The 20,647-nt window shown below is 43.0% G+C and overlaps 1 protein-coding gene and 1 pseudogene across 5 annotated transcripts in view; both read left to right on the forward strand.

Annotated features, from left to right (window-relative positions):
- MAML3 (mastermind like transcriptional coactivator 3) overlaps positions 1-20,647 on the forward strand; it is a 270,375-nt gene that overhangs the window by 30,335 nt on the left and 219,393 nt on the right. The window contains exon 2 of one of the 4 annotated variants that reach the window (XM_083571049.1): positions 2,915-2,998. The exons of the other annotated variants lie outside the window; for them this stretch is intronic. Within the exon in view, the coding sequence (XP_083427175.1) occupies positions 2,915-2,998 (84 nt within the window). The remainder of the gene's footprint in view (positions 1-2,914; positions 2,999-20,647) is intronic. 4 annotated transcript variants of the gene reach the window in all.
- Positions 18,334-19,511, forward strand: LOC310742474 (enhancer of rudimentary homolog; annotated as a pseudogene). The gene has a single exon. The product of its transcript is annotated as an enhancer of rudimentary homolog (transcript).

Raw genomic sequence — 20,647 nt, forward strand, 5'->3', positions numbered from 1 at the left:
TGCCACACTAGAAATTGATTCAAGTACATGACTGTGGATGCTCTCTCCATATTTCCTTACTCTCCTCTTTTTAGCTTGTTTACAAATAATTAATTGTAAGGTTTATCACCATGTTCTGTTTTGTTTTTAGATCAAGTTTTCTGTATCTATACCTGACACGTTATCCATGCATGACGCTTTATAGGAACAAAGTGTATGTAGAACTTTTGTATATACAGTGGTACCTTGGGTTACAGATGCTTCAGGCTACAGACTCCACTAACCCAGAAATAGTACCTCGGGTTAAGAACTTTGCTTCAGGATGAGAACAGAAATCATGCAACAGCAGCGCGGCAGTAGTGGGAGGCCCCATTAGCTAAAGTGGTGCTTCAGGTTAAGAACAGTTTCAGGTTAAGAACGGACCTCCAGAATGAATTAAGTTCTTAACCCGAGGTACAACTGTAACAGGTTAATAACTGATTGCCTGTTAGCTCTGGGTTACAGAGGAATAGTGAAGGCTGGGAGGAGAGAACCTCAGAAAGGCTTAAAGGTTACAGCTGTATGCAAATGGCCTCTTGTAACTGCCCATCCTGTTTGTGGGCAGCAGAACATTTCACCTAGTTTCTCAGGATGTGGAACTAGCAGTGGTAGTAGCGCAGTTTATTTTTTCCTGAAGTTTTGTTATTTTGCTGCCACCGCAAATGGCGGCGGCAGTGACTGTGTTAGCAGCCTGGACGCCATTTTGCATTCTCCACAATGCCCCCGAAAGTTCTGCAAATAGATTGTTTTTTGGGGAGAGGGGTAAGCAGTGAGAGAAAGAAAAATCTTAGATGAAAGTCTTCTGAAAAAATTCAGCTCAACTTTACTGGGTTGAGAGAGAAGATATTGGAGGAGCAAGGTGAGTGGAAAATTGTGAGTCAGGGAGCGTAAAGGGTTATTAGACTCCCCAAATATTGGATGGTAAGTCATTGAATTTTGCACATTGGTTTTAATAGCCAGTTAGATTTTCGGATGCAGGTCTTTAGTCACTATATCATATGAGACACTTATTTGCTCCAAATTACCAAATGTAACATAAAATTAATTGACGTGGAGGGAGCAAGTTCTGTTTCCAAAACTTAAAATATAGTGTCACAGGAGTTTATCAGAATTATTCTCTCGATAGCCTTGGTGAGAGAATTCCATTAAACAAAAAAGCAGTTTCTTTCCCATTGATGCAACACCTCAATATTGGCAGACGACCCTGAGGTTTTATAACACACACATACTATTTCTCTAACACTGGGGTTAGACTGCAACTCATCCTTGACTGTTGGCCATGCTGGCTGGGGCTGGTGGGAGTAGGCACAACAATATGTTGAGGGCCACAGGCTTTCCACCACTGCTGTAGCGAGAATAGTGCAGGTTCTGGGTCAGTGAAATACTTGTATCTCTCTTCAGCTTGAGAAATTATTTTTTATTTCCTAAAAATAGTCCAGCAACATATGAGGGCTCCAGATTGGGGAAGATGTCTGTAGCAACACATTTTAACCAAATATCTATAAAAAGTTCCAAGCCCTTCACTATGCTTAGTGTATGCTCCCCATAGTGCAGGTTAGCTGGGTTGCATCTGTGATAAAATGGCTTATTGACACTTTCCACCTGACAAGCCCCCTCTTTCTGCATAATTGCCAGATCGGTTGATCCACTGGATGCAAGTTCCCAGGTTTCTAGTTTTAAGGGCATATATATTTAATTTAGTCACCTCTTGTATGTTCAGCTGAACTCCATTGCTAACATCTACTTATTTCATGGTCTCTGAGGCAGAGCAGAGTTCAGTGTGATCTTGCCAGCTTCAGTTCATTTTGTATGAAAGGCACTACTCCTGCAGTCTTTCCTCTGCCAAAGATGCCTCCTTGTGACTGTATCCTTTGGCATACTGCTCTTCATTATCAGCATGACATTCCTAGGTAAGAGCAGGGCTTAGATCCCCAGAGCCAGTGATCATTCAGCAAAATAACATTCAGCATGAAACAAAACAATGATATAATACTCCAAGCTGACTGGGAAATAGTGAAGACAGCTGTGCAGACTGCAAACTTGTACTTGCCTGTTCCACAACCATACTTTGTGAATATAAAATATCCTATCTATCATATTGTAGGGGGCTCACACAATTGCCCCTCTTATCTCTATTCTGTTGTGACAAGGAAGAGGGCATGTGTGGCGGGCTTCAGACAGTGCTAGAAACGAGCCAGGCATCACACGCGTTTTGTGACTGGTGTGGGTCCAGTTGCGACCATGTGGAGATCCCTAGATGCCAGGATGGTGACTGACATCTCCACTTGGCTGGCCCCTCCAGCTTTCTTAAGCAGCTAAGTGGGAAGCTTATTTACTGCATTTATATCCCATTGGGACCACAGTGATTCCTGTAGCTTGGTGTCTAAACAACATTTATCAATCACTCATTGGCTGAAAACACTGACTGGTGGGAGTAGCTAACTTCACTCATTTCACAGAAATCACTTAGATCAGAACCTGAACACTTTGCTTCATAATTTTCTTTCAGGAATGTTAGAGGCATACCTTGAACCTTCATTCTTTTTTTTAAAGAAATAGTCCAGGCCCACTGCCTGGGGTTTTCACTGTAGGTAAACGTGGGCGCCATGGGTTGGCAACCCTCTCATTTCTTGAGGGGGCATTGAGAGGGCAAGAATGGCCATTTTTTATTCTTCCTAGTATCCTTTCTGTGAAAGAGCTTTCTCATTTTCCTTTATCCTTACAACAATTCTGTAATATTGGCTGTGGTGATTTGCTTCAGGACAACCATTAAGTGTCATGACCAAGTGAGGCATTTAAACCTTCATTTCCCATACCTAAACACACTACTGAACTAATTGTACTCCCTACTAATTGTACTCCCTACACCCGCCATTTTCTCTCCCTCCCACCTCAGCAACCTGCACAATCAAGAGGAAGTGGTACATGTGCCCCACAAAACAGCCACCAGCAGAGTGAACGGCTCCAGATGATTAAGCCAGTGAGTTAGGTGGCAGGCCATTTTCTTGCTGCCATTTTCTGTTTTGTTGCATTAGGAACCCAGCACCCCAGCTTAGCCTTATAGACCTAAATCCACAGTGGTTATTCCGGCATATTCATGTATGAATCATGCCCGTAAGTGTGTCCGTGACGTGTTCTATATGCTTAAACAGAAGCTAGCTTGGTATGGTGCCCTTTGTGCTGCCTCTGCTCTGCTTTATGTGTTCTGGGAAAAGCGAAGCAGTGTGACCAGTTTGGACTGAGGCGTATTAACAAAAGCAGCATGATTGCTTGGAGTATTCTCAAGGCTGCCTGTGCTGTTTTTGGCTGCAGCCCATGTTATGTCACTCTGTTACTGTCATAACCTCTGAAGGTCAGCAAATTCACCTAGCATGATTCCTGCATTCTTTCTCCCTCCCATCTTCATTCCAGGCTCTTGTTCAAGCTGCTTAGGTCTTTTTTCTTTGTACTCCTCACTTAGTAGGTCATGTTTCTGCCTCATCTAGCTGTGCATTTCAGAGTAGCTGAGGTCAGGTTAGAAGTGAAATTGGGAAGTTTGTTTTTCAGGTTTTTGGTGTGTTTCTTTTAGAGAGACCGGCCGATCTGGATACACAGGCTCTGTGTCCTACTTGGAAGCATTAGTAATTTGCAGTTGCGAATATTATGGAAGCGGCTGTAGCTAACAATTGCTAGATGTTGCCATTCTCCTTCAGCTGGAATAGTCAGGGGAGCATGGTAAAGTCCAGGCTAGAGAGCTGTGGGTCTTGGAGACATTTCTAATGGAAAGTGCCCTGAATATTGCTATTTTTGAATAGTACTAGGCCTGAAAGCAAGTAATAATTTTCTAGTGTTTGCACTGCTCTACCCTCTCACGCCCTACCACAGACAAACATGCTACTCAGAGACAGAAGCAATTAGATGTGCACATACATAACTTGTAGAAGCAAGTTCACCTATTCTTACACCTCAAGCACTCTGCATTTCCCTTCTGCCTGATGGAGGCAGCCTGCTTTTTGCAGACAGTGCCAGCGATGACAGTGCACTGTGTTGTTAGATTCTGGACTTGAGAACCAGCTGCTTGCTGGGCTCAGATTTTGGAAAAGGTGGGGGGGATCACCAACAACTGGTGGCCAGGAGTGCTTTTACCCAGTTTGGGCTAGTGAGTCAGCTGTGCCTGGTTTTTTAGCAAAGGCAGATCTGACTGTGGTCATGTCAAGACTGTGTTATGGCAACACCCTGTATGTGGGGCTGTCTTTGAAGACCATTAGAAACTTAAGCAGGTTCACAATACAGTTCTAGGATTTTTGAGCAGAGCCATCATTGTGGGCTTCCCATAGACATCTGGCTGCCCACTGTGGGCTATGGGATGCTGGACTAAATTGGCCTTTGGAGTGATCTAGTAGGGCTCTTTATATTATACCCTTTAAAAAAGTATAAAGCTTCTATTTCTGCTTTTGGTATTCCTGGTGGAACAGCCCATTGGGTATGTTACCTTGGGACAGGAGTCCAGGACCATGAATTCATAGATTCTATGCTTGAACAAGATTTGCACATGACCTTTTTTCCTGTTAACTGTGACACTCTCTAAGAGGTAGGACTAAAATAGAAACAGGGTGGTCTGGAGAGATGTGACTGAGTGACTCTGTAACTTCGCCTGTGGGCAATCCAGAGTTTTGCCTGGGTCTTCATGACTCTCTAAAACAATATACTTGGTTGCAGGGGGAGGGGAGCTGATGGTTTGAATCTACGTTTTCCAATCTTAATAAAAAGCTGCAGGAAAAGATTGCTGTTTTGTATTGGCGTTCAGTTAACTGATTTTCACACACGAGCTGCTTGCTTTTTTAGGCTTTATTCTTTCTGGACACTTTGTGTCACGGTGTCAGGGTTAACTGGGTGGGATCCCTCAGTGGAATAGTACACACTTTGCATGCAGATTCAATCCCTGGTATTTCCAGTTTAAAATGTCCAGGTAACAAGTGATGAGAGACACTCCCTAATGCCCAGGGAGCTGCTGTCAGTCACAGTTGGAAGGGACCACAAGGGTTATCTAGTCCAGCCCCCCTGTAGTGTAGGAATCTTTTGCCCAACAAGGGACTTGAACCCACAGCCCTGAGATTCAGAGTCTCACGCTCTACCCACTGAGCTAGGTGGACAAATTGTGTGACCTAGAATAAGACAGCTTCCTTTTTTTCTTTCTTATTTAGAACAAGTGGATGTGGCACAAGGAAGGGAACTGTAGTCATCCATGTTTTTCTATCAGATTTTTCTTTTAGATATATTTTTTGTTGGATTTTGTATCTGCAGTCAGTTGAGCGTAACACTTTTCCGCGATTGCATTAAGCTGATGCAAGACCAGTTTCCAGTCGTATTTTCTGTAGGGAAATTTTATTTTGCTCTTCATCAGTGTTTTGCAAATATTCCACTTGTGATTATTAATACTACCTGTATCTCGGAATGAATTGTCCTAATCATTAATGAACCGAGTCAAAGAAATGGACCCGATACCATTAAATTGGATGGTTCTGTATAGCACCTGGTTCATGTTGACTGCAGAAATTGGATAGCCAATTTGTTTGTTTTTTGTAACAGAGAAAAATACATCGAAATGCCACTAGTATAGGTGGGTGCCTCCCTTCCCTTTGGTTTGCTGCTGCTAGACCACATCGTGATGGAATGTCATTGTGAGCTTGCTGATAGATGCAGGAGAAGATTAATGTTCCTTCTGTCAACTAGGTAAAAGAAGAATCTGGTCCCTAAACACTAAATATTGTGAATCATCTGGGCTGTTTACAGAGATGTCTGGAATTTGGCAGTAAATTTTAGCTGTGTGCTACCTTGTGAATGCAGAAGCTTTAAGAGCAGTGTTCCAGGTTATATTTGTGCCTAGTGGGCTAGCGTGAATTTCAGCTTGCACATTTAAAAGTACAAAGCAAACAAAATCTTACATTTAAATTACTTAAATAAAAAGAGAAATAGGCTCATATAACGAAAAAAATTCAATTTAAATGTTGAATGACAATACACAAAGAGGAATGAAAGCACTGTCCTATCATAAATTGCTCCCCAAGTATGTGGGGTTTCCTATAATCAAGCAGCATACTGTATAAATTTTATGAAATAAATAAGCATGAGCCTGTGTAGAAGTTAGTTTTTTGGACTTGGGCAGAGGAGACACTTGGCCATGAAATTCATTGAGTGACCATGGCAGGTCACTCCCTCTCAGCCCAACATATTTCATGGGGTTGTTGAGACACGACATTGTCTTGTACACTACCCTGAGCTCATTGTAAGGAAGATATGAGCATAATGTAATGTGAATATGCAGTCCATCATTTTATTTTTATTTGAGAACAGTTTTCAACTACTTCAGTCTTCCAGGGCAATCTTATGCATGCCTACTTTGAAGTAAATCCCACTGAGTTCAGTGGGTTTTACTACCATGAAAATGTGCCTTGGATTTGTAGCCTTAGATGATTTTCCATTGGCTTCAGCAGGTTTACAGCTAAACTTAACCTGTATTGCTTCATTCCGCCACAAATTTGACTGCCGTTTTGTCCGGCAACCCCAGAGACTGCCTGAAAGGAAGCTGGAGGCACAACAAAGGCAAATTCATTTCTAGAGAGCAAACCTCTGTCCCCCAATCACAAAATTGTTGTCTGAATCAAACCCAAATAACCAGTTGCTGCGCTTCCATTTCCTGTTCTGCTGTTGCCTCTGCCCTGGCTCCTGATGGTACACATTGAAATGCAAATGACAGCAGTAATTGGCTGAGAGATAAACCACAATGAGTGACTGAGCCATGCAGCAGGGAGTTAAGTGGCTAAGTGACAATTATTGCGCTGCATCCTCCAGGATCATGAGCAGCAGCACCGTTTGTTCTGGGATTTAAAGGAACTGTAACACTTTAATTGCAGGGCTTTTTAAAAAAAATTATTTGGTTAACGTGGCTCACATAGTTTCTCTTCTGGTTCAGCTTCAGCATGAAGTAGGGTTGGGGAAAGGGCTTTTGCTTTCCCTTGTTTTATTCCTAAGTCTTATACTTGTTTATCACATTTTTCTGTTTTTTATTAGGTATTTTCATGTCTTTAAAACACATTGCAGTGCTTCTGGGTGGGCAGAAGGGAAATAGATGGAGAAAGTTGGTAATTAACACAGAAACTAAAGGTGACATCCAATTAAGTCATATTTGGAGTAGGCCCACTGAAAGCAGTGGATTTTCTTGGTTTCGGTGGATGTACTCAGAGTATGAGTAACATTAGACATCTCCCTAAGGCTGTATGTTTTGAATGACTGTTCAGCTGAAGGAACACTGGCAGTAGCAAGTTAAAATGGAATCTTGCAGTGGAGTTTTAAATGAACAGTTTTGGGCGATGCAGATTGCAGGCGTGGCCCCATTTTCCCCACCCCTGGCCATTCCATCTGTGTTGGGGCCTGCAGCAGGATGTGTGTGTTTGCTTTAAAAGTACTTCTGCCCCACTCTTTAACCAAAAAGAGTCCTGGGAGCTTTTTTAAAAACCCAGTAAGAGCATCCATGCCTACCATAGGCATGTGCCCCACTGGAATTTTACTTACAAGGGAACAAGACCCTTGAACTGAACCCCTGCTCTGAGTACTTGTTTCTAAAGTTATTTTAATAAAGCAATACTCTGCTTCTCTGCAATTTCCTGGGGGCCTGAAGATTACACACACTCCCTTCCCAACATTCCCTGAACTCTTGCCCACATTGGGGCTTGTCTGCCTCAATGGCAAGCTCTCTTATCATCTCCACAATATGCACAGAGCCCAGTCCATGTTCTTCTAGCCCAGGGGTAGGCAAACTAAGGCCCAGGGGCTGGATCTGGCCCAATTGCCTTCTCAATCCGGCCTGCGGACGGTCCGGGAATCAGCATGTTTTTACATGAGTAGAATGTGTGCTTTTATTTAAAATTCATCTCTGGGTTATTTGTGGGGCATAGGAATTTGTTCTTTTTTTATTAAAAAAAAATAGTCCGGCCCCCCACAAGGTCTGAGGGACAGTGGACCGGCCCACTGCTGAAAAAGGTTGCTGACCCCTGTTCTATCCAGTCTAGCATACCAGAATCTGGAGCCATTCCAAGCCCAGGTTTTGCTTAGGACTCAAGTTCTCACTTCCTGCCTGACAGCCATGAAAGGTTTTGGTAGGCCTTGCTTTGAGTCTTGCTTTGATGCCAAAGTTGTTCTAATAAAACCACACTCTGCTTAGACCTCTTCTCTGCATTTTTCTGGGTTCCTGGAGAACCTTCTATCTGCAGTGGAGTCTGGTCCATTAGGATGAATGGGGTCCTGCCGCACCAAACTCAGTCTGCCCCAGTGAGCCTCCATCTGCCTGCCTTCTAACTTACTATCAGTTAATGGGGTGGCACTGACTGTCGGCTTCCTCCTCTTTAATCTAAGACTGCATTCATACATTTAAAGCAGTATGATGCCACTTCAAATAGTTGTGGTTTCCCCCCAAAGATTTCTGGGAGCTGTAGTTTAAGAGTGTTGAGAGTTGGTAGAAGACCCCTGTTCTTCTTACAGAGCTTCAATTCCCAGAAGAGGGATTGTTAAACCACCCATCGAATTGTAGCTCTGGAAGGGGAATAGAGGTGCCCTACCATCTTCCAGTGCCTTAACTAACGAGAGCTCCCAGAATTCTCTGGGGGAAGCCATTACTGTTTAGGAGAATCATAGCGCTTAAAAAGTATGGTGTGAATGTAACCTGACCAATGCCCATGTTGAACTCGATATGAAAAAGTATGGCAACAAAAGCAGAATTAGTTGGCTAGGCCTGTCATTGACTTTGGCTCCCCCTACTGTTAGTCTCCCTGCCTTCCTCCCTACCAGTAACAAACTTAGTTGGTCTCTACTGGAAGAATTTTTTTTAAATTTTGTTTAGTCACCACCGTATTTAGCACTCTCTGGTACTGCTAAATCACTTCTTAGTGGTGACAGTGATGCCATAAAGATTTGCTCTTATTTGTAAACTGAGTAAAGCACCCAACTCGGTGGATGCTTCAGGAAATAAAACCAGTAATTTTTATGCTGATGCAATGACGGTTTCAGAATGTAGGAGACAACTGCATGTTTGCATGCTCTGGATGTTGGGGAGAAGGGTTTTGAAACTGTAACTTCGAGCTGGTTATTGAGCTGGTGTGTCTCCCCTATCGCCATCCTTTTTTCCTTTTGTGTCATGAATGAAAAGGCTGCCTTATTATGGATATTGTAATCCACTCCAGGAGTCTTTCTTGGCAAAAGAGCAAGGTAAAATGTTTTAAACAAACAAATAAACAATGGCTGTTCTTATTTGGGAGCTCTGTATGCACAGGGAATACTTTATGCTGAGGAAAATTAAAACTTGTGAGGAGGTCTGAATGAGGCTTCCCATATGTTCAATTCAGAATGTGGAATCGGAGGCCATTGTATTAATTATTAAACGCTAGCCTTTGGGGAGGAAAGGTAGACCCAGATTCTGGCTGTGCATTTAACGCCACAGTGGCCGTGAAGTTCAGGAAGAAGAGCCTTTTAGGAGTCGGCAGGATTAGAGGGCTAGAATTGCTGTGTGGAACGGAGCAGTCAGAAAATTGATTGGGTGCAGCATAAAACAAAACATTAGGGCGTGATAATTCATAGCACTTGCACTGAGACAAGAAGAAGTTTATCTAGTTGATCCAGTAACCTGAAAGGGAAAAATGTTTATATATAAAATTTGAGGGGAGAGGCTGCTTGATCTGTGGGATTCATTGCTACAGTGGATTGGGGCAGGGGTGGGGGGAGAGGTTTAGTCAAAAGCCACAACAATATTTTATTTATGTTGTTCCTTAAAATATTTATGGCCTGCCATTCATTTATATAGATCCCAGAGCAGGGTGTGCAGTACATTATATAAACATAACAATAAAACAATCAGAATAGAATCTGCTAAAAACAAAACACACTGCAGCAGAGCTGGTCAAAGAGTAAAGCTCTTAAAACACCTGCACCAATAGACAAGTTTTGACCAGGTGCCAAAGTGATAGCAATGTCAGCACCTGGCATACTGCTAATGGGAGGGCACCGCCACCAAGAAGGCCATCTCTTGTATCACCACATCATGCACTTTCCCTAACAATGAGATGTGGAAAAGAGTCAACTCCCTTAGAAAATTTCAAGTCATGGTTAGGCTGGTAAAGGGAGAGGTGTTCCTTTGAGTATTTGACTCCTAAGCTATCTCGATCTGTAGAAGCAAGTCCCTAACACTGAATTTGGCTCAGGAAATAAATAGGCAACTATTTTACACAATTTAACCAAATCTGGATAATAATAATAATAATAATAATAATAATAATAATAATAATAATAATAAAATAGTGCACCTTTTTGTAAATGAGCTCACAAAAGTCACTAGCCTGCAATATAAATTAATGCAGTCAAACAAGTCTGCTGGAGTTTGGCAGAAGAGAGGTGGGAATTCAGTCTGTTCTGAAAGTCTGCTGGGCACAGAGGTGGGGCTGAGTACTGCATCCCTCTTCTGCCAATCCCTTCAATTGCCTACATGGAATTTAATGCAGCCACCTGCATGATGGCTGTGTTTTGCCTCCATTGTTGAAATCCGTACGCTTTGAATACCAGTTTCTGGGAATTGCCAATGGAGAGAGGTGCTGTTTCACTCGCCTCCTGGCCTCTGTCTGGCCACTGAGAACAGGATGTTCTTATGCAGCTTCTTTTCCCATGTGGCTACCAGGCTAGCGCTTAAATACAAGCCGGGATAGTTGATCTCTCCTGTCTGCATTGTCTATTAAAAGGAGGAAGGGAAAATATTACCCCCAAAATGAAATAACTCTGTAAACATTAAAAATACTCTTCTAAAATGAAGCCACATCTTAAAGGACCAAAGGAAATTGGTGAACCACATTGACATTTGGGTCTTCAGCAAATCCTAATGCTCTACAAAAATATTTTATAGACTCGCTTTCTGTCTGTATACCATTTCTCAGTCGGATCTGGATTCTCTGAATAGCACAGAATGTTTTAGAAATAGGTTTAGATGACCATGCACATAAACATTTACAGCATAATAGTCAATAATAATTTCACCGCATAGCCTACTGTCTAGGTATGGTTAAGACTCTCTGTGTAACCAGCAGTTGCTCCCTGTACAATTGGGGAAGATTGAAGCAGGCAAGATTTTGCTCATGCACAGTAAGACATAATGTATGACTTGCTGTGATGTGTGGACCTGGCCAATGCAACCCAAGAAATCAATATATTCTGTAGCTTTCCATTTTGTTTTGCATCTTCATCCAGCAAATTGTGTTAGACAGTTACACTGTGTCTTTAAAAAACAAAAGAAATTGTGTAACTTAGCTGGGCTTGCACCATTGCCATTGATCTCACTTTTCACATTTAATGGTGCTGTTTGATTTGGAGAAATGTTTGGAGTGGAATGTTCAGTTCTTCTGCAGACAGAAGCCTGCTTGGGTGTGGGAAATGGAAGTAGCCATATATTGGCTCCATTACAGAAGAACATTCAGTGATGATCCACTTCAGTTATCAAGTCGGGGAGCGGGGAGTTCATAGATTCTTCCTGCTCTAGCTTCTGTACCTCAGTGTTTGGGTCTCATTAAGTGGTGCCTTGACTTCGAGTTTGAATAATAATAATAATAATAATAATAATAATAATAATAATAATAATACTTAACCATTTCCAGACAGAACAATTATTGACATACTCACCTTTCCTCATCTCCCTCTCCTCCCAGTGCCACATCTGCCTACCTTTAAAGGCAGTTGATTTGTTTTTAACTTACACAGAATGGGATAAGTAGGGAAGTGTGGTATTGTGTGCACTGTATTTCAAAGCTGCAGTTTTGCCCTTGGAAAAGGAGCTTCTTGGCTGAATCCCTCAATATTATGAAGTCAGTGTTTAGATTTGTAGGTTTCTTTTGTGTGTGTGTGTGGCTGTGTGTGTTCAGTTACTTCTTTCACCCTGGAGAATCTGGAGTCTTCCCAATAGTTAAAGTTCATTGTATAGAAGCACATAAACATGTTTCCAAGTGTTGGCTAAAAGTATTCTGAAAACCCTAAACGGCCTCGGTCCAGTATATCTGAAGGAGCGTCTCCTCCCCCATCATTCTGCCCGGACACTGAGGTCCAGCTCCGAGGGCCTCCTGGCGGTTCCCTCACTGTGAGAGGCTAAGTTACAGGGAACCAGGCAGAGGGCCTTCTCGGTAGTGGCGCCTGCCCTGTGGAACGCCCTCCCATCAGATGTCAAAACGATAAACATCTACCTGACATTCAGAAGACATCTGAAGGCAGCCCTGTTCAGGGAAGTTTTTAATATGTGACATTTTAGTGTATCTTTCATCTTTGTTGGAAGCTGCCCAGAGTGGCTGGGGAAACCCAGCCAGATGGGTGGGGTACAAATAATAAATAATAATAATAATAATAATAATAATAATAATAATAATAATAATAATTAAAGCACTGAAATTAGGAATGGGTCTAGGCTGCAGGGACGGGGGTGGCGCTGTGGGTTAAACCACAGAACCTAGGGCTTGCCGATCAGAAGGTCAGTGGTTCGAATCCCCATGATGAGGTGAGCTCCCATTACTTGGTCCCTGCTTCTGCCAACCTAGCAGTTCGAAAGCACATCAAAGTGCAAGTAGGTAAATAGGTACCGCTCCGGCGGGAAGGTAAACGGTGTTTCCATGAGCTGCTCTGGTTTCACCAGAAGTGGCTTAGTCATGCTGGCCACATGACTCAGAAGCTGACCCTCGGCCAGTAAAGCAAGATGAGCGCCAGAACTCCAGAGTCGTCCGTGACTGGACCTAACGGTCAGGGGTCCCTTTACCTTTACCTTTATAGGCTGCAGACTTAAAGACATTTCCAAAGTGGGTATTTCACTAAAATCAATTAGAGTTACTTCAATGTAATGTGTTTGGATCTGATGGAATAGTTAAGTTGATAGGTTAAGATAAGTTGATAGGTTAAGATAACAGAAAGCTGAAGCAGATTTTGGGGGGGGGGCTGGGGATAAGCTTTGTCAGATATTTCAGCCTTTGACTTGGGATGAAACAAGGAAAATTAACTGAAAATTCAACATCATATGTATGTTGGGACTGGACAGAACTAAATGTCCCCCCAGGGGGGCATTTGAAGCATTTATATGCCTCTTCACTCTTCACTGTATTTCAAAGTGGTGTTGCTTTTCTTTTGACATTTCATATTTTGATGTGCATTGCGAAAATGGTGCATGAAGTCACCTGAAGGAAGCAGTGGTACTAAGACCTTTTCATCACTAATTTTAAATTTACCCCCTGGCACTGCTGGATATCATTTTAGAGATAAGCCAGTGTTATTGAAAGCAGAACCTACTCTGGAAACTTCCTGTCAAGCATCAATATAGTCACCGTGTAACCATGTTGCCTCTTACTGCCCTGGAAACTAGTGAGTCCATTGATCAGCTTTTCTCAACCTGGCATTGTACAGATGTTTTGGACTAGAGTTGTGTTGGCTGAGATTGATGGATGTTGTAGTCCAAAACTTCCTGGAGAGCACCAGGTTTGGGAAGGTTGGCATAGATGGCATGTTTGCACACCCACCTTGAGTCAAGTAGACTTGAGTGATGAGGATGCTTTAGTATATGTCTTGAAGCACCTTACATGCCGAAACGCATGTTTAGCGACTGCTCATAATAGATAGTTGCCAAGTCATTTATAAAAAGTTAGATACTAATCGACATAAAAGTGATAGACTTTAAGACATAGCCCTGTATTTATATTAGCAGAAGGACTGGTTCCTTAGCTGTTAAACCCATTAGTAAGGAATATACACAGGACAGCTGAAGTGGTGTAACAATAGCTTGACACACACTGTCAAATAGTATAAGGAAAAAAAGGCAACTGCTTCTCTATCTCTCTCCCTCTTTTGCTTAGTGTATACTGGTGTCCAAATTATATGTTTGGATAAATTGTCCAGTCCAGTTCTTAGCAGCTCGGAGAACTATAATGGAAATAACTCTAGATGTTAAATTCCTGTCTTAACTAACAGTATAATGGGGTAACTTGATTCACAGAAGCCATGAGAACAAACTATGTTGTTTTACATAAATATTACCCTTTGCAAAACTTGGCTTTTGCTTTTGTTTTCTCTGTTTTTGTCAAGTTTATGTTCAGGCCCTACCTCTTCTGGACATAGAGGAGATTATCAGCCCTGCCCTGGCTGTAGACTCAGTTCAGAGGCTCTGTTGCAGAGGTCAGCAAACTTTTTCAGCCGGGGGCTGGTCCACTGTCCCTCAGACCTTGTGGGGGGCTGGACTATATTGGGGGGGGGGGAATGAATGAATTCCTATGCCCCACAAATAATCCAGAGATGCATTTTAAATAAAAGGACACATTCTACTCATGTAAAAACATGCTGATTCACGGACTGTCCACGGGCCAGATTTAGAAGGCGATTGGGCCGGATCCGGCCCCCGGGCCTTAGTTTGGCTACCCATGCTCTGTTGGAAGCAAACAGTTGGCTAATACCTTCCCTCTTATATACAGCCCCCCCCCATCCAGTTCTACATGCTGTGCCATCAGGAATCAGGTAATGGTTAGCACTAGCTTTCAAAGCATGCTTTGTAGACCTGCTTTAAATTATGATTTAGAGGTTAGTGCTAACTATAGTTAGCCCAGTTCTGACATCACAGCAAACTTGGTTTCATGGAACTAGAAACACAGGATGAGATCTGTTGAGCCTGCAAGATGTTCCAAATGGATTAGAACATGACATTGGGAATGGGTCACTGTCATTCTACAGATGCTGTAGCCTCAATCTCAGTGCTGTTGTGCTCGAGATGGAGTGTTGGGTTTGTAGACAGATGAGATCATAGGAGGTAGTGTTTTCCGTCCTTTCCAAAAATCCATTGGAGATTTATTTTAATGCACCACGTGAGTTAATTCCAGGAGGCTTATAGTCATACAATTGCTTAAGAGCCTACAAGGAATGTAGAAATTCCACCAGCTGCAGTTTCAGCAGTTACTGCAATTAATGTGCACTTCAGGTTTTAGCTTGATCTGCCTTCCATTTCAGCTTCTTTTGGCATGCCAAAAGTTTGGCAAGTTATCCTGTTCCGCGTAAACATGAATGTACAATCCTTCAGTACATCTGCTGAGAAACTAAAAATATTGCTTGCTGTTGTGGTTTCCTCAGTAGCCCTCAGCTTCTAGTTAACTCCTCCACACTGAGCCCTTTTGCCACACAGAGTAAAAGCAATGGGTTTGTGCTGCTCCTGCTGCTGCTTGAATTTGTAACTGAAACTGCTGCTCCCCACCCTCCACAAGCTGCAACACTGCCCAAAACTTGTTCTATCCAGTTTTCCTCCTTGTCTTCCTAGAGATACATTCCTTTGGCTCCATGCAACCTTAAAGCATGCGGCCAGAGTGGCGCAGGGTGGGGGGGGGGACATTCACAAGCTTCAGTTTTCTAATTTTCTATTTCTTAACATGAAATGTTTTCCCCATTTTTGTCCGCTGTCTGTTGCATTACCTTCTCCCAGCATTTTATTTTCCCCTGCACATCCTTCCCATAAAGATCCCGATTTCACAAAATTTTCCCAAGTTAACATAATTGCTGTGCTAAACATTGAACTGCCCTGGGCAGACCCATTTAACTCCCTCCTTCAGTCTTGTACTAGCTGGATCTATGGCGTTAAAGCTAAGTACACGTGTCCTTTAATTGAAGTTGTGCATGATGTGTACTATGATTATAATTAAGTATTTATTTATTTTGATGGTAGGGGGCTTGCTCCTTTATCTACCTGCTGCAGTATCTTCAAAACAGTCTCCGTGCATAAATGCTACTGACCACAGGCTTCTTGGACTGGAATCACACGTGTGTGGGCCTGTGTGGGCCTCTTTTGTGGAAATCTGGTATATCAGAAAACTTGTATATCAAAAATAAAATCAATATTAAAGGTGAACACACACACACACACACACACACACACACACACATACACACACACAGGTTAAACAGCTGCTTGCACAGGAGGTGTGATCTGTGGCTTTCTCCTGCTGAAGTTGACAGCAAGCATAATGCTAAGGTTAGCCACTGACAGTCCTAAAAAGTCCCACTGCAGCAGAATATATTATTCATTTGGAAGGGGGAGAATACTAGGGCAACAGGATTTTTATTACATAATTATGCCTCCCCCATAAAGCTTTGAATAAATGCTATAGCTGCAGATCATTAAACTGCCACCTCACATGCTGCTATGATCACAGAGTTCCGCACATGTTAAAGGGTGTACAATGTGGACACGCTGTCCGTGCCCTTGCAACATTCATGAATTTTAAACTCCCCACTCCTAAGTACAATGGAAATGGCCTGATCAGAATGTGCAATGCACTCTGTGTCCTGGAACCTAAGATGCTCGTTCGAGGGTGGAAATGCAGACATCCACAACTTTTTGTTTTTGTTTCCTGAAAGATTTAATTAAAAGATTGAAAGGAAGGGAAATGAAAATGCAATTTCTGCCTAAATAAATAAAATACAGAGTCATGTGTACTCTGTCACTATCAGGTGGATAGAGTCAAGGAATCCTGAAAAGGTTGCGTATGAAAATGAATACTTTTTATAGTGACCCTAGTGTCTGCTACTGGAGTTTCTTTGATATGAACCCCCAGGAAGATGAAATTGTTATGAATGTGTAAGAGAGGGCCCAGATGCCCCAAAATTCTTGATTTAGCAAATGGTAGGATGTAATTAATATTTGGAGTATTAAGGGAACATGGCATGCACAGTGTAAGAATACAGGCTGAGCCTGTTCTCCTGTTCAGGAGATCAGCTGACAGGTGCCATGAAAGAACAAAGACGGGTGATGGCAGTCATTACCCTGAGAAAAGGTGGCAGATTCAGTGTCAGACAAGGAGCAGGGTGGAGTTTCTCCCCTTGCTGTGTGTTAGTTAGCAAAAGACAATGGCAGAGTTGGGAGGGGAAAGTTGCCAGGGTTACAGAGGGGCATGATGTCACCACAGGAAAAAAGATGCCCTTTTACACCAGGCTTGAGTTGCTTTTGGAGCAAGGGATTTTGAGAAGAAGGGAGGGGCAGGACATCATGTGGGGCTGGTTGGGAGAGGCAGCACTGAGAGACTGGACTCAAGCGGGCTGAAGCTATGAGGAGAGCAACAAAAGACACTATTGGGATATAATGTTCTACCAGTTGCATAGCATCGGGTGCCAGTGCCTGGGGCAGGCATGCGCTAGGCGGCGGCGGCAGGCGGGTGCCAGCCTAGCCACAGACGCTAGAACGACCCCACCAGAGCCATGTGGGCCTAAGCTGAGCCCCCTGCCTGCCTACACAGGGGGGACCCCACCAGCTGGCACGGCCAGTGGACAGAGGGAAGCACTGGGCCATGCTGTGCTGGGGTGTCTGGTTCACGCTCAGGGCCACAGCCCCCCCTACTATGCCCCTGTGGTCTACACTCCCTCCACCCAAACTCAGGTGTAAATATGTGTAAACAAACCACTGCAGTCGCTGCCATGCCTCATTCCAAAGGAGCACAAACCCTGGTGGAGTGCAAAGACCCCGGAATCTTGTTCCGACTCGACAGACGGGGTGACCTGTAATACTATTATTCCTTTCCAATTACATGGCAAAGGTAGGACAACAAAAAACAATGAAGGAGAAACAATTGTGTTAACTGAAGGGAATGAAATAGGTAATTCATAGATACATTGTACATCTAGAGTCTTACTGGGCATATATTTGAGTTAAACTACAGTTATAAACACATTTGCAGTGAAACAGAGCTCCACTTCTGTGGAGCTTCTGTGTTGCAGCTTTGCGTTCCTAGAGCTGTGCAACTTCTCCACTGAAATAAGTGAGGAAGCTGGAAAGTGTCTTACGCATTGCAAATTATCTGGGGCAGTAGAAATTCAAGTGCTGTGTTGTGTTTAGACATCAACAATGTGCCTTATTTCCAAATGTTAAAGAGCAACAGGTTAAGGTGCCATCTTGTTTTGCTGATGTCACCACCATCTATATTTAGTCCTGAAGAGCAAACTGGATTTATAGGGTGGAAGGCTTTGGGGGAAGATACATTGCCCTACAGGTTGTTGTTGTTGCTGCTGCCTTGAAACCACAAGTGGACAGATGGACACGCACCTGGGAAAGCTGAATCCAAATTGCACCTCTGGCATTGACTTACTGGCAGGCACACAGAGTTGGGCCCAACACCGGGGGGCTATCGTGCGTGCATGGCATCACACGTGCAGCGCCCCACTCCCTATCGGGCCATGCCTGCCAGGATGCACGGACACCTTCCGAGACACTCAGGTGATCGTGGCATGGGGTGCGGAGGGTGAAAATTGCTCTCCAAGCCTTCTGCCTGGTGTGCTGGTGTTTGCCCAGGGGCAGCAGGGGATGGGAGTTCCCTCAATACTGGGTGGGGTCTCAACACTCTGCCTCGAAATATTGAGAGGGCTGAAGCCCATTCTGCCCTCTATAGCTGGTTCCCTTGCTTAATGAGCATCATTCTTCTCCCACTGTGGTTGTGGGATGAATGAAACAAGGATGCTAAAGCCCGTAGCACATTAAAAATGCTATATGAGTGATGATTTTTTTTAAAAGCCCTCTTAATCAGAAGAATTAGGAAGTGATTGTCAAGTTGATATACATAAGGATGCTCAAGTGGTCCAGTCAGAGGGCCTGATGAAAGTACTTCATCAGGTGTTTGGTTTTGCCCATCATCCTCTTGTTTGACTTCAGGTTGTTCTACCCTAGGTGCTTGTAGCAGGAGAAACCCTGAGTGAGGACAAGAAATGCTGTGTGATTACAGGTTCTTCTGTGGTGCTTTAAACCTCATAACAAACTTGTTCAGTGAGGTCAGAGAATCAACATACTTCAGTTTCAACTAGCATTGCTTTAAAATGAGTCGTTTATAGTAGTGCTTTCTGATGGTCGCGGTGAATTGTGGTAGAGAAGTCGTTGAATTTTGTGCTTCGCTCCTGAGCCGAATGGAACGAGTCGCCGTGTCTCACACAATTTTGCTTGTTCAACTACCAAACGACCAGAAGGCAGGACTTAGGCTGATTATGAGTCTGTCAATGAATGCATGGAAGGTGCCTGTAAAATATATGAAGAGCACCTGAAGAGAATGAATCCTAACAAGCCTTCAATTATTACATATATTAGCCAGTAATTTGATTTCATTGATGACTTGGCTCACCTCAGCTGCCTTGTTTATTGTGCTGATACTCAGACATACCAGGCATACAATAAAGACTGGATAAAGGAAAATATCTTATGTCCCTCTCCATAGGCAAGCTCAGCAAGCAAGCAAATAAGACACCATGGTTTAAGGGGGTTTTGAGGGAAGGTGTGTACAGCGTTCTGTAGTGAAAGTTGTTGTATTGTAGTCTTCCTGTTCATTCTTGTTAGTCTGTATTTGAGACAAAATCTGTTAGAATTCCAAGGGGCTTTCTCAGTTTAAAACTCAAAGAAGTAAGGATATGTCTTCTGCTGGTATTTTAGTTTAATTGTCTTTGCTTAGACCTTTCGCAACCTGTGGGTCCCCAGATGTTGTTGGACTACAACTCCCATCACCCCTAGCTAGCAAGGCCAGAGCTCAGGGATGATGGGAGTTGTAGTCCAACAACATCTGGGGACCTTAGACAGTTCTACTTTCGTTCCTCATTCACGGTATTCACTTCTGCTTTACCACAGTCGCTGTATGTACCCCTCTCTGGGTTTCCCCCCAGTGTTATTTCTTGGAGGCAATGAAGAATAAAATAAATACTCTTTAGATAAAAAAAAGTGAAAATGATTAGTTTATTTGTAGATATGAAGTTTTATTTCACACACACACACTCAGGAGGATTGCATTAGGTTGATGCTTGAATACTTTCCCAAAAGTCCAGATTGCTACAGTGAACAGTAGCTTGGATAAGTGATCTCTTGAAAACAGTGAGTGCAGTAGGTGTGGACACAGGAAGGTCAGCGTTAAGTGCCCTGATGACAGTCCACTTTTAAACATCAGGGTTTTCTTTTTAAATGTAAAGCTTAAGTGCTTTGCTTTCTGTTCTACAGTTAAATAACGTTTTGAAAATATGCATATATTGCTTCCTGCACTGCATACAAGGAAAGACTGAGACAAATAAAAAATCATATTCAGAAGTCCTCATTTGGCGACAAAAATGTAGTGATATACCTGTGTGCTGTTAAACATCATAATAAAATTATGGATGCATAATATCCACAGCTTTGAACAATAGAGAAGGTTTGTCAAAGATTGCATTCAAATAAATGCCAGGTTCTGTTTCTGGCACCTGCAATTAAAGGATTCTGGATCATGGGCATAGAAGGGCCCCTTTCCTGGAACCCTGGAGAGATGCTGATATACCAAAGTAGTCCTTCTCCAACTTGGTGCCCTTTTGGATTACCACTCCTGTCAGCAAAGTTGTAGTCTAAGGGCAGCCTATGTGGTGCCTTCCAGAAGTTGTTGAACTACTACTGGCCTATGTTCAGGTAATGGGAATTACAGTCTAGCAATAACTGGAGGACAGCAGACTGGGAATCCCTGGTGTACATAGTACTTGGGCATAGCTGGACCAGTAGTTTGACATAAGGCTGCATATCAGTATATCCTAATCATCAGATGATGGGCAAGGTTCCATCAACACAACA

The sequence above is a fragment of the Podarcis filfolensis genome (genome assembly GCF_964270895.1).
Source record: "Podarcis filfolensis genome assembly, chromosome: 9".
In the NCBI taxonomy this organism is placed as follows: domain Eukaryota; kingdom Metazoa; phylum Chordata; class Lepidosauria; order Squamata; family Lacertidae; genus Podarcis; species Podarcis filfolensis.